The following is a 13,430-nucleotide window of genomic DNA, read 5'->3' as shown; positions in this document are numbered from 1 at the left end:
TTCATTTTCTAAAATTTCTATTTTATTTTGAAATTCTTTTTCATTTTCTTTAAAATTTTTGTTTTCCAATGTCAAACTCTCCACATCCTTCAAGAGTTTGACATTGTCTGCTTCAGATTTTTTACACTTTGAGCACACAACTTCACATTTTGAACTTGCAGTTTCATCTTTCTTGGATTCTTCATTCTTTGACTTATCCTCTGTTTGTGTCTTGTATGTTCCTGCACAAAAAATCTTAACAAAATCAAGTAGATTCATATTCTCATCAATATAACAACCCTTCTTGATATCACACTTCATAACATTTTTTGCTTGGAGACACATATACACTCTATTTTTCATTTCAACAATCACATCCAAACTCAATTTTTCTAAATTATTTTCTATTTCATTCATTAAATCTTTCTTTTTCTTATTATTGTCATAATCATGTGATTTGAGCTCACTGATAAACTCTTTTGGATGCAACTTCGAAAATTTAGGATCCTTTTTCAGTTTAATCAAAAAATCATTCCACTCTGCAGGTAACGCATCTGCAAATTTTGATATCTGTTCATCACTTGACGTTCTTATTTTATCATTTTTTAACATGTCAATTAAACATTCAAACCGTTTTTCTAATTCTTTAACTGTTTCATTTTTCTTACATAAGAAACATTCAAATCTTTCAACCCATTCTTCCTTTTTCACCTTAGTATAACCATAATCCCAATATCCACAATACCAATTATTTAATCTTTCAAGCTTAACATTTTCCTTTTCGTCAAACATTTTAACCACAACTTAAAAACAACTTTTTGGTATTTGCGCCTTGTAAATCACCTCGAATCACCTGCAATCAAACAAACAAGCTATCAGTTCAAACGGACTGAATACGTAACAGTGTACGTTTGATGAAATCAATCTAAGACTCGTGTCGAAGATTTGCGGATTCGTTCCAATGTTGTTCTGGTGAAACCAATGAATGAATGAACTTGATCGGATCTAAATGGATTCAATTGGGCCTTCACTGAGTGGGCCGATGATATTATAGTTAATATTGGGCCGAGAACTTTGTTTTTAAATGTTGATTTTTATGATTGGGTCGATGGATTTAATGCAATAAATGGATTCAGCACATGCAAAACTGATTGATCCTCACATGCAAAAGCCAACAAAACCTTTCATCTTTCAACACTTTTTGATTGGGCCGCAAATGTTCATCACATGGATCGACATTTTCACAAGCAAACTGATATCATCAAAAGTAATTGGCCGACAATTTTAAGTGTGCATTAAATCTGATTGGTCCGCTTTATCTCATTAATTGCTTTAATGGGCTGTTGAAAATTGGTCCGACATTTTTAATTGTTTCACATGCAATTTGAATCTTATATAATGAAACAACACTTTTTAAACTCTCAATGTCTGACAATTATCGATTAACACTGCATTTAATTGGACCAAACATTTATGGCCGACAATATCTTTTAGACCATTTAATTCTTATTGGACCTTTTCATCTTTATTCAGTCAACACACACATGGTTTGATGAAATATTACACGCGAAATGATTATTTCACATGAAATATGGCAGTCACACGGAATAGCTTTCAAACGGAATACAGCTCAAGCGGAATAACAAATTTCAAGCTGATTTCGCTTGAAATTACACGAGCTATTTCAAGCGGAATATGCTTTTTCAAGCGAAATAGCTCTGATTTGAAGCGAAATTAGGACTTTTCAAGCGGAATAAAGTGTATTTCAAGCGAAATAAGGCACTTTCAAGCGGAATAAGGTGTATTTCAAGCGAAATAAGGCACTTTCAAGCGGAATATGCTTTTTCAGGCGAAATCAAGGTGAACTTTCATGCGGAATCAGGCTGTTTACACGAAATCGGACCTAAAAACTCAGATTTCTCCTAAACGGCTAGGAATTAGGATCTGAAACTTGGTAGGGTTATAGATCAGGTGTTTTCGCACAACATATTAAAAAATCATGAATTTTCGACTGTAAAAACCTGTTCAATTTGACGATTTTCAGTGAAAAACGTGATAAAAATGAAGAAGATGAAGAAATAGATGAAATTCGGATCTGAAATCGATGAAATCCTGTACGAATCTATGTGTTTGATCAGTGCAATCGAGCTCCTGCTCTGATACCACTTGTAGGACCGGTTTTGACACCAAACGATTGCGTAACAACACGTTCGACGTGCGGAATCCGTGAACGTGCGTGACCGAACACACAAGAACGTACTATAACCGTGATTCAATTGATTATGACGAGTACAAAGTGCCGAGAATCACGTGAGAGAACTTTCTCTCTCTAGACTTTCTCTCTCTAAGCTTAGATCTCCTAAAAGTCAAATGAGCAAAAAGTCTTATATCTAACACATAAAGCTCCTATTTATAGGCCATGGTTTATAAGGTAGTTCACCTTATTTACAATAATGCCACCTTACCTTTCTAACTAGATATTACAACAAAAGCCTAGATTTCTTCAGTTTGAACTACGGAATTGATTGACGGAGGTGATAGACATTACTACACTAACAAGGTTCTCATTATTTACAAAAATGCAACCGCATCATCTTAGGCACAAATCACAAAGATCTTATGGCTGAAAATCGTTCTTACTATTCTCACACTTCAAATCATTTTCTCTTGATCCCATTCCTATATATATATATACATATATATATATATTATCCTTTATATTCCTAATCGAAACCAATAATCGAATCCGTAACTCACACAACTTCGTTTCCCCATCTTAGGGTGACCTCAGTGTTTCAGAATGCAAGACCCGTCAAACTCACTTTCGTGGACTTACTACGCAAACCTTGAATATACTCGAATCATTTTTTTACGCTTTAATCATTTTTCGGGTGCAACATATATGACGTAATCAAACACACTTATGGACACAATCAAACTCACGAATTCACTCAATCCATCAAACATGTTATTTGTTATGATTAGATTATTCATGCTAGATATTCAAAACACTCATACATGCAAACTATTTGTCAGTAACTTGTGCAAGCCTACGTTAACATGTATAGCGCTATAGGAGTAGCACACCGCCCTTGGGAAAGGTCATTGTTAAGTATTCAATCGTTTAATGGTCTTGTTCATTGCTATGGCAAGATTACGCTCGCCAACTTTCGTTGATTTTATTTTAATATATGTTGCAGGAAATTGATGATGATAGTCGAAGAAATCTACTTAGAGTGAACTAGAAACGCACCTATTATTTTATGTTTTGTAATTCCTTGTCGTTTAATTCAGTTATAAACAAGTTGCTGTATTTTCCTTTCCAATGATGTACTCATGTTTAGAAATGAATGAAATTTGGTTGTTTAAACTACTGTCACAAATAGTCGTTATAAAGTCTCGAACAATCTTGTTTTCGTCTCACTCTGATGTTTCCGGCATTGGTTAGGGTGTGACATTAGCACCACTCACGAAATTAGTGTTTGAAAAAAATAATTTATCTTCATTTTAGAGTTATAACTAGATATAGCACCCGGCGCGTTGCAGCCGGTACTATTGTTTGTTGCTCCGATGCAGCGCAGCGGGACATGGTTTGATCATTAGCACCAACCAACGTTAAGAATTATGTTAAATAGTTATGAAATTACCATCGTAGTCTTTATATTTGAAAAGAAAATATAAAAAAACCATACGAACCCAGGATATGTCATCAATAAACACAAATAGCTATCAATAAATAAAAAACAAAGAAAGATACAACATAACATTGTATTTAACTTGTTTTTTCATGTTAAACCGCTTTCCCACATTGTAATCAACGATTTGAAGATATAATACAATACGAAACCCCCTATAGTTCTGTGAATCACCATAATTGTTAATAGGCAAGAAACGACACTCCATCCGCACCCCTCCCGTCTAGCTCCGTCCATGACCATGATTGTTAACAGTCAAGAAACAACTTGCACGGAAATTCTAAGGATGTGCATGATCATGATTGTTAATAAATAATCAAGAAACAACTTGCACAGAAAGTTCTAAGGACGTTTAAAATTCAACCAACGCTTAACATTAAATTTAGTAAAGTTTATTTACAAACATTTTTTGAAACAATAAAAAGTGTGAGAATACTCACTATCGTTGGCTGAAATCAAGGCTGACCCAACGTTTTTAGAGGCCCCAAGCGAACCAAAAAAGTCGGGCCCTTTCAAAAAATCTTTGATATAAACCCTTATCCTTTACCTGGGTTTGGGACAAACAATAAACTAAGAACTTTATAATTGGTGTAGTTATTTTCTTTTCTTTTAAGTTATATCATGTGTATGAAATTCCAAAAATAAATCTAATCTCAGTATAAAAAATCTAAGTATCAACAAACTGAAAACAAATTCACATATTCACAAATTGCAAACCCATTCACAATATGGTTCACAGATTCACAAATTGCAAACAAATTCACAATAGAAAGAACAACAGTATAAAATTTACTTGGAAAAGATTAGGGCCTATAAAGGTTTAAGGCTCCAGTAGAAAGAACAAAAAAATAGCAAGAGCAGAATGTCAGAATCAAGCCTCCCAAGTTATATCATGTGTATAAAATTCCAAAAATTAATTGATTCTAAATCAGAAGGGATTTTCAAATTGAACTAAGGTAATAGGTTTTTTGATTTTGAATGTCATAATCAAGAACAAATTTACAGAATAAGTACTCACAATCGATTGTATTTGGAACAGATTTCATCACATCAGTGTATCACGCATGATTCGCATCTTCGTCTTTAATACTCCAGTTGGCAGCCCTGAGCCCTCGCCCCTCGATTAGACTTAAGAAAAACCCGACCAATAGATTTCGTCAGCCTAATAATCACTAATCCATTGCCGCCAAGCGTCGATTCATCTAACGTAATTTTTTTTTGTATGGCACATATAACACTCGCCTCTTGTTTAGGTGGCTTATCAGGTCACAAAACTGAGCATACTTCCTTATTTTTAAGCCCAAAATCTCAAACAACTCTATTAAATTTTTAGCTGGTGGCCCTATCAAGTTTGGGGCCTAAAGCCCTAGCTTGACTTCACTGGCCCATGGGCTAGCCCTGGCTGAAATGCAGGCATCATGCTTCATACAACATGCACAATACTTTCTACAGCTTAACAATGGTGGCACTGTCAATACAAACATATTTGTTATATCATTTATTTTTTCAAAACTAAATATTATTTAATTATATAATAAAGCCACTGGTAATTATATGTATCTTTGCAAAAGGATGATTCACATTTGTTACTGCATTCTCTAGACTAAATATTTTAAAATAAAGATGAGAACATATGAATTAAATAAACAAAATATGTTTATGAATAAAGAAGTTAGTAAATAAAAATGAAGCATACCAAAACTGAGGCTTGTGTCTCCACCAACCCAACGCCTTCCACGGCTAAGCCACCGGCACCGCCTCAACATCCTTCGCCACAACCCGACCCATCCGCCAACCCAAAGAGGGCATATCGAAGTATTTGGTTCGAACAACCTGGTCAAAATATATATATATAAATCAGCTACACATAAAAAGATATATGCTTGGAAGTTTATAATGGATACTAATGCGCTAAATAAGAAAGATCGAGTGGTCGCGAAGTACCTCTTCGCTAGTGAATCGGTTGAAGTAGTTGTTCTGGACCATGCATCGCTGCCACCACTGTTAGGGTTGAGATCCATTGGCGTCTTGACCGGAGTACACAGAGGGTCGCAGGAACCATAAGCGCCGCGGTGAACCATTTTGAGACACCTCATCCTTGTTACACGGGTTTCCTTCACACTAACGTTAAAACTTAATTAATAACTGCTATTATTGTGTTTTTAATACTTTTAACATGACTTTACTAAATTTTAGTAAAAAAATATCAGCTAAAACTATCAATTTGTTCATCTCAATCAATCAAAAAATGCTTCACCCTGATCCAAACATTAATCATCCAGACACACACAATCAATATCAAAACAAACTAAACTACTTGAAAGCATCTAACCAAATCAATATCAAAGCACTTGTACAAACAACCTAATCAATACTTCCTTACCTATCACTTGGTTGTAACTCAGATCAGCATAGAGAGAATGTCAATTGGTTTCACAGCAAGTTTGCGCGCCGTAGTGAGGTGGTTACCCTTGCTGTGATGGATACGCCCTTGGTGGATTACCTGCAAGAATCGAACAACATAGATAAAAGCCCTAATTTTGAAATAACATCCGTCATAAAGAAGATATGAATTGAAGGGTAACTGGCCTTGAGGGGAAGGAGCGCCGACTGCCGTTTAGGGTTCGACGTAATATCTCATGATGATGATGGTGGTGAACTTTGTGTTGATGGAATTTTGTGGGAATGGTGTAGTGACTCACGATGATGTTGATGATGATGATGATGATGATGATGATGGAAGAACCCTAGGTTCGCCGGAATCAGGGTTGTGTCCCCAGTTATCTTCACCACCGCGCCGATGTCGCTGCCGCAACGCCGCCCTAGAACCACCGCTGCCTGGCTCCATCTCCATTACGATCTCTCCCTCTTCAAGTCTCTCTTTCTCTCTATGTCTATGTCTCATCTGATCCCTCTTTTTCTTGATTATGTTGCAGGTAGAAAAGACGTGTGGATAACAATAAAATCCGAAAATGAGTGTATAACCAAACCCATAAAGCTAGTACAACATTCTAAGCAAAATGTACCAACCTCATTGCATAAAATTGTTGCAAATTAGAGTATATATAAATATAAATTTATCTATTAAACAAAAAAAAGTTCTCAATTGTTGAGTATGTTAAAATACCCTTCCCAAATGCATTATAATATATATGCTATAGATGATTCTAGAACCAATATTATACACGTTTACACGTATTGAAATCAAATTTATTAATATATTGTATAATGTTAAAAATATAAATAAATAATCTTTTGAACTTGTTAATTAAAAACTTAATATCATTAAAAAATAACTTGTTAGAATTCACCCTCGGGAGTGAAACCTATGAATCATGAGGGTGGTGTGTAATCAGAAACGCATGTATTAAACAAGTAGTTGATACATATTTAGTCGGATATAAAACTAGCATGTATGAAACAAGTAGTCGATACATATTTAGTCGGATATAAACCTAAAAACATCAAAATCTATCAAACCCGACTCATTATCATCTTTTTCCACCACAATTATTTTTAAGAGTTATTTCTCTCACTAATAATCCAGTTAATAAAAAGAATGAACTTTAATTAAAAAAGGAATAATTCTTGTACATTTGACTCAAATGTTAACAATTACCCTAAAAGACATATTCCATTTATATCAATTTACAAACAAAGTTAGCAATATCTTTTGGAATGTTGAGTACCACTCAAGTAGCTTTATTATAAAAAAACATGATATACTTGTAAAATAATAGTTTTATTATATTTTTCTTTATCATAACCAAACTATCAATGTTACATCACTTATTATAAATTCACAAGTCTTACCACAAAAAAAAAAAAAAAAAAAAAAAAAAAAAAAAAAGTGGTTTCTTTTGAAATGGCGAACACACAACCCTCTATAATCCATATCACTTTATGATACTCAAACCCGTACTACTTTAACAACGATAAGCACCGGATGCTATTAAACCAAAAAAGCCATCCAGGTAAATGTGATTATCAAGTTCATAAAAAATTATAAACGAACAACTGAACAAGATAAGTATGGGAATTCGTTTGTATGGTTTCCATTCGACATAAAACACATGTCGAGATCCTCTTAATTGTTATATCAAGTGCTGGTACCGTACGGGTGCTGTAATGAAAAGAACCGATGCCGACTGAAAACCCGCTAAAATTTATTTTATATTTTTTTTCGTTTTCTTAGATCCCAAACATATCCTAAGCATATAACACACGTGTTGGGCATTTGAGTTTTATTTTTTAAATTGTTATAGCGAGTGTTAATACCGTAACGAACCAAATTGATAAATGATAACCACTAAATTCCAGCACTGTTACATGACAAACCAATACCAACCAGGTTCTCGCTGCTAGTTGTTATTAAATTATTGTTATTGTTATTTAAAATTAAAATATAATATAGAGTAAATTGCCATTTTAGTCCTGAGTTTTTGTCCAAATTGTCATTTTAGTCCAAATAGTTTTTTTTTCTCCTCTGGGTCTTGACTTTTCTATTTTCTTGCCATTTTGATCACCTTGCTTAACTTAGTCTAAAAACCAGGTTATAATCAGGGGTATTTTTGGCATTAAATTATTATAAGGTTTATAAATTATGTTGTAAACTACCCCTGGTTATCACTACACAACAGTTATGCCAAAAATACCCCTGGTTATAACCAGATTTTTAGACTGAGTTAGACAATGTGATCAAAATGGCAAGAAAATGGAAAAGTCAGCGACCCAGAGAAGAAAAAAAACTATTTAAACTAAAATGACAATTTGGACCAAACCTCAGGGACTAAAATGGCAATTTACTCTATAATATATATTTTATTTATTATGTTAACTTGACAAGGACATATGGTATCATTATAGGTTCAATAATAAATCCAACCCCAAACAAACTCCCCTATAAATAAACCAACCCACTTTGTCTCCTCCACACACAATCATCCGGTAAACATTTCCCACTCTTGTTCTCAAACTATTCAATGGAAAACTACTGGGACAACATCCACCAAATCGACGACTACAGGTACTTCCAACATCCTCCTCCTCTGTAATTACTTCCATTCCACTCTGGTCTGGTTTTAAATTCTATAACTCACTTTTTCAACTACAGTTGGGGCGGATTGGAGGAAACGTTCTCCGGTTATTATGATTCGAGCTCGCCTGATGGAACCCAGTCAGCCGCGGCTTCCAAAAACATTGTGTCCGAGAGGAACAGGCGGAAGAAGCTTAATGATCGCTTGTTTGCGCTACGCGCTGTCGTCCCTAATATTAGTAAGGTGTGATTGACTCTCCTTACTTGTTTTCAATTGTTATTAAGTATTTTCATCATCGGTTGAGGGGGAGAACGTAGTTTTTTTTTAATAAGTGGGTGGAAACGTTCTCTGTCTAGATGCGTTTTGCCTGGGCGGCAAGTAATCCATTGGGAGCAAAATGACAATATTTTAGCACGGTTTACTTGGGTTGTTATTGGTTACAGATTAAGTTACAAATATGGATACAATTTGATCTTTGAAATGTTTGTAGATGGACAAGGCATCGATAATCAAGGATGCGATTGATTATATTCAAACATTGCATGAACAAGAGCAAATGATCAAATTGGAACTGGACGAACTGGAGTCGCGCAAAATGGAGCCAGAGACGTTGGATATGTGTCAAGAGACAGAAGTGTTTATGTCGATGGAGAGATCGAAGAGGATAAGGTCGGATCAAGTGTTTGATCCCAGTGGATCATGGATGTATCCGATTGAAATTCTGGAAGTAAGTCATGAATTTTGGTATTCTACAATTTTTTTTTGTTTAAAAGTATTTAAAAAAATGTAAATGTGACAGCTGAATGTGGAATATGTTGGGGAGAAGATAGTGTTGGTTAATTTGAAATGTAGCAAAAGAAGAGACACAATTGTAAAGCTTTGTGAGGTGTTTGAATCTTTGAAGCTTAATATTGTTACTGCCACTATTTCTGCTTTTCCTGAAAGGCTTTTAAACACTCTCTTTATTCAGGTATCTTCTTTAACTTTCTTTTTTTATATAATTTTTTTCTATGAAAAATACGAATTATGGTTCTCATAGTTCTCTGTTTAAAACCAATTATGTCGAAACTTACTTGTGAGAACTGTAAGAACCAATATTAAACATTCATTTATTTGTGTTCGTCTAGTATTCAAAATGACTAATAAAATACATCATGACTATGTGAATGGAATACATTTATGTACTATATGTACTATAGATTAACTGTAATTCTCTAAACTATAATTCTCTTATCATACATAAATTCAAGTTATAGAATTAGTTAAAGAGCGAAATCTTTTTATCATTTACAATTATATTCTTTTGTTTGATTTTTAATAATAAATTAATGGTTCTTTTCATCATTTTCAATTATAATCCTCTTTTTGATTTTTAATAATAAATTAATGGTTCATTTTTTTCATCTTCTACAATTATACTCCTTTGATTACTTTTCTAATAATTTATTTAATTGTTCATTTGGGTTATCTCAATTCTCTTATTTCTTTATTTTAAATCAAATTCTCCCAAAACATACTATATCTAATCTGCTGTCAATATAGGGCTAACTTATTTGATAGAGACACATATCTTTTCGAGGTGAAAAGTCTCAGGTTCAATCCTGGACAAAGAATCTTATTTAAATAAATTATGTGTAATATAATACCGGAGTAAGCGTTATTGTTAAAAAAACTAATCTAATACTTAAAAAATAATAATAATAAAACTGTGCAGTGATAAACTTAAATATCATAAAACTAATCGTCTTTAAGAAGTTGGTCCAATCGACTTTCTATTTTAAATCAAACACTCCCAAAACATATAATATTTAATCTGATACTTTAAAAAAAATAATTAAACTATGTAGTGACAAAATTAAATATCATTAAATTAAAAAATTGGTCCAAAAGACCCGGGAGGAAATTTGTCTTATAAAAAAAAGCCAATAATTATATAGGATATTATTTCACAATATCTTAACAGGAACATGTCTCACAAATCATGGGAACATCGATGGTGGTTGGGCCTTAGTTAGTAGGCCTATATTTTTGTAGTTATAAAAACATCAACAACACACCAAAATTGTTATATATAAAAAATTGGAATGTTTAAACAAAAATCATTAGTAACTGTGGACAAATGCCAATGAGGTAGTACTGAAGTGGTTGGGGAAAGATTTGGTGTTCCTTGTGACTCAGGTTCGACTCTTACTCTCCCTATTATTTTCTGCGGCATCCAGGTGAAGGGCCAATACGGGTGGCGCCGGTTCGTCTTGGATATTAGGCGAGGTTTTACCGATTATCCCACCGTCATGCCTTCGGGCGGGTAGAGGTTGCGTTTCCGCGCATCTGGGAGAGTCAAGCGGCTGGCGGCGGTCAAGTAGTCGACCTTGGCCACAGCGACCGATGTCACTGTGATTGACACGTCATTTCTTGCCGTTCTAAAACCTATACATTTAATATCCAATAAAAAAAGTTAAATGAATTATTAAAGATTAAGATGTATTGTTTTAAGCAAAGGTTTCTTTTGGTAAAGGGCGTAGTATTATTTAATAGTTTGTCGCCACGTGTTATTTCGGTGTTAAATACCTCATGTAATCATTGAATGAAGACGTTTTATTTATTTATTTTAAGACGACAAGTATCCCTGTAATATCTGAAAATGTTATTTATTGTTTAAATACTATTTTAATGATACTACAGGATTTTATCAAATATTTTAAAATCATTTAATATTACATAATATTAAGAACAATATTTACAGGATATTTATCAAAGGTGACAATAACTTGAATAGTTTTTTTTTTATCAAAGGTGACAGTAACTTGAATAGTTTTTTAAAGATGATATTACGTTTGTGAACATATAAAATATTACGGTGCAAACGTTAAATATTATTTATAACATTTTTAATATTACATACTATTAAGCCGTATTCTTCACATGGTATTTTTTTTTATCCAAAGGGACATTAACTTGAATAATTTGTTTGTAAAGGTATAAAATATTACGGTACAAATTACAAGGGAAAAAACATGAATATGACAAAGAGGTTTAAAAGTAAACCCTCTAGACAAGTAGTGAATTATTTATATTATCTTTCTTTTTTTAATATAAGAGCATGCTGTCAAAATTTTAAATATGATAATTGACAAGAGTATTTTGACCTTTTTTAAGTTAGAAATCACGGATTTTGACATTTTTGAGCATAATATAAGCAAATTTGTATTATTTTAAGCATAACATTGACATCTTTAATCCCAATTTGTAAACACATGGCGCCTCTAGAATTTTTTGCCACTGTTTCATAATGAGTCGGTGTCAGTCGAGTATCATATAATAAATAACAAAAAAAATAAATAAGCGTTAGTTGATACAACATACAATAACAAGAATCAATACTTTATAACACATAAAAATATACATAATTTGTTTAATGTAACGTGACAATAAAGTAGAGTGCTTTGATGGGAATTAAAACAAAGTAACCAACAACATTAGTTACTAATTATTTATTATGATTATAAAAATAGGAGAATATATTCTATATATGCTTTATGTGAAAGTTTTTTTTAGTAACAAAATTAATTTTTGTAACAGGCTGAGAAGGAAGACATTGATACTTTGAAGATGCAAATAGAAACAGCCATTTCCGCCTTAAATCATCCACAACCAATCACCATGTAAAACACACTACTAAACCATTTTTTCTTCTTCTCTTTCTAAGAATACAGACTGTAACCAACATCAGATTAAATGCATCATCATCATCACCATCTCTCCTCTTTCTCTATATATGTGTTATATATATTAGTTATGAGTAATTTAAGGAAAATGAAGTTTTTGTTTGTTTATTTTTGTTTGTCTATTTTTGTATGTATACTAGATTTGAAGTTTAATGAGACAATTTCGATTTTCGAGCATATATAATAAAATCTTTAATAGGACAAATGGGTTATATTAAAAAAAAATCCAACAGAAAAATAGATCCAACTGTCCAATTCGTCGCAAGTGTATCTAATTGGATAAAATTCTATGAATGGTTTTAAGAAAAGAAAAAAAAATGTATGTGGTATTATTATACTTATGTAATAATTCAAAAGATATGGACAACCACCTAACTTTAGTTAGGGTTGATGAACTAGCTTGTGCTTATCACTTACTCCAGGCCAGCTCAATCATTTTAGTGACTCAAAGCGTAGTAAAAATCCAAGACCCTTGTGACTCATTGTTTTTTCGATTTAAAGCTAAAAAAAGTTTACAAACCGTCTTCATTTACCCGGCCTTGGGACCGGGTTCGTACTTATAATTTCTATTTAACATTATAAACTAGCAAACTAATTTCAATTAGAAACTAGCAAAGCAATTTTAATAAGTAAAATAACTAGCAATTTCAATTAGAAACTAATTGTTTCTTCCATGTTTTGGAATTCCCAGTCTATTGAGCGTACTCTCTTCTGAAACAATTATTCTTGCAGCCACAAACGCCCAAGAACCCTGGAATTTTTTAAAATGGAGGCCCTTATAAAATGGAGACTCAAAGCCCAAGCCTCAAAATACTTGGGCTTGGGCCGGCCCTGACTTGCTTATAACTCGCCAGTAGTAATTAGCTCGGTGAACCTTGTCCGTAACACAACTTGAGTTGATTTGGATCGAGTTACTTGATTCGTATAAACATTCGAGCCCTGTGAGTGGATGATGGCTCTTGTATATTGGTAGTTTGGTAGTGTTTTTTAGACTT

General features: G+C 33.1%; 1 protein-coding gene and 1 long non-coding RNA gene across 3 annotated transcripts; one reads left to right on the top strand and one right to left on the bottom strand.

The window, feature by feature from the left end:
• Nucleotides 1–5,349: 5,349 nt before the first annotated feature.
• Nucleotides 5,350–6,331, bottom strand: LOC118479902. Its single transcript, XR_004861401.1, has 3 exons — nt 6,058–6,331; nt 5,619–5,795; nt 5,350–5,507 (listed from the first exon to the last, which is right to left on the bottom strand). It is a non-coding gene; the product is annotated as an uncharacterized LOC118479902 (long non-coding RNA).
• A 2,244-nt stretch (nt 6,332–8,575) lies between these two features.
• On the top strand, nt 8,576–12,543 carry LOC110908786 (transcription factor bHLH35). 2 transcript variants are annotated; one of them, XM_022153763.2, is made up of 5 exons: nt 8,576–8,700; nt 8,788–8,953; nt 9,201–9,437; nt 9,510–9,680; nt 12,290–12,543. In XM_022153763.2, the coding sequence occupies exons 1-5, from the start codon at nt 8,657–8,659 to the stop codon at nt 12,374–12,376; spliced, it is 705 nt and encodes a 234-aa protein (XP_022009455.1). In that variant the 5' UTR covers nt 8,576–8,656; the 3' UTR covers nt 12,377–12,543. The 2 variants fall into 2 exon arrangements, with proteins under 2 accessions (XP_022009455.1, XP_022009454.1); XM_022153762.2 differs by having other exon boundaries at nt 10,930–12,543.
• Nucleotides 12,544–13,430: the final 887 nt, after the last annotated feature.

Source organism: Helianthus annuus, chromosome 6 (assembly GCF_002127325.2).
Source record: "Helianthus annuus cultivar XRQ/B chromosome 6, HanXRQr2.0-SUNRISE, whole genome shotgun sequence".
Classification (NCBI taxonomy): Eukaryota; Viridiplantae; Streptophyta; class Magnoliopsida; order Asterales; family Asteraceae; genus Helianthus; species Helianthus annuus.
This window is presented reverse-complemented; position numbering and strand designations above follow the sequence as displayed.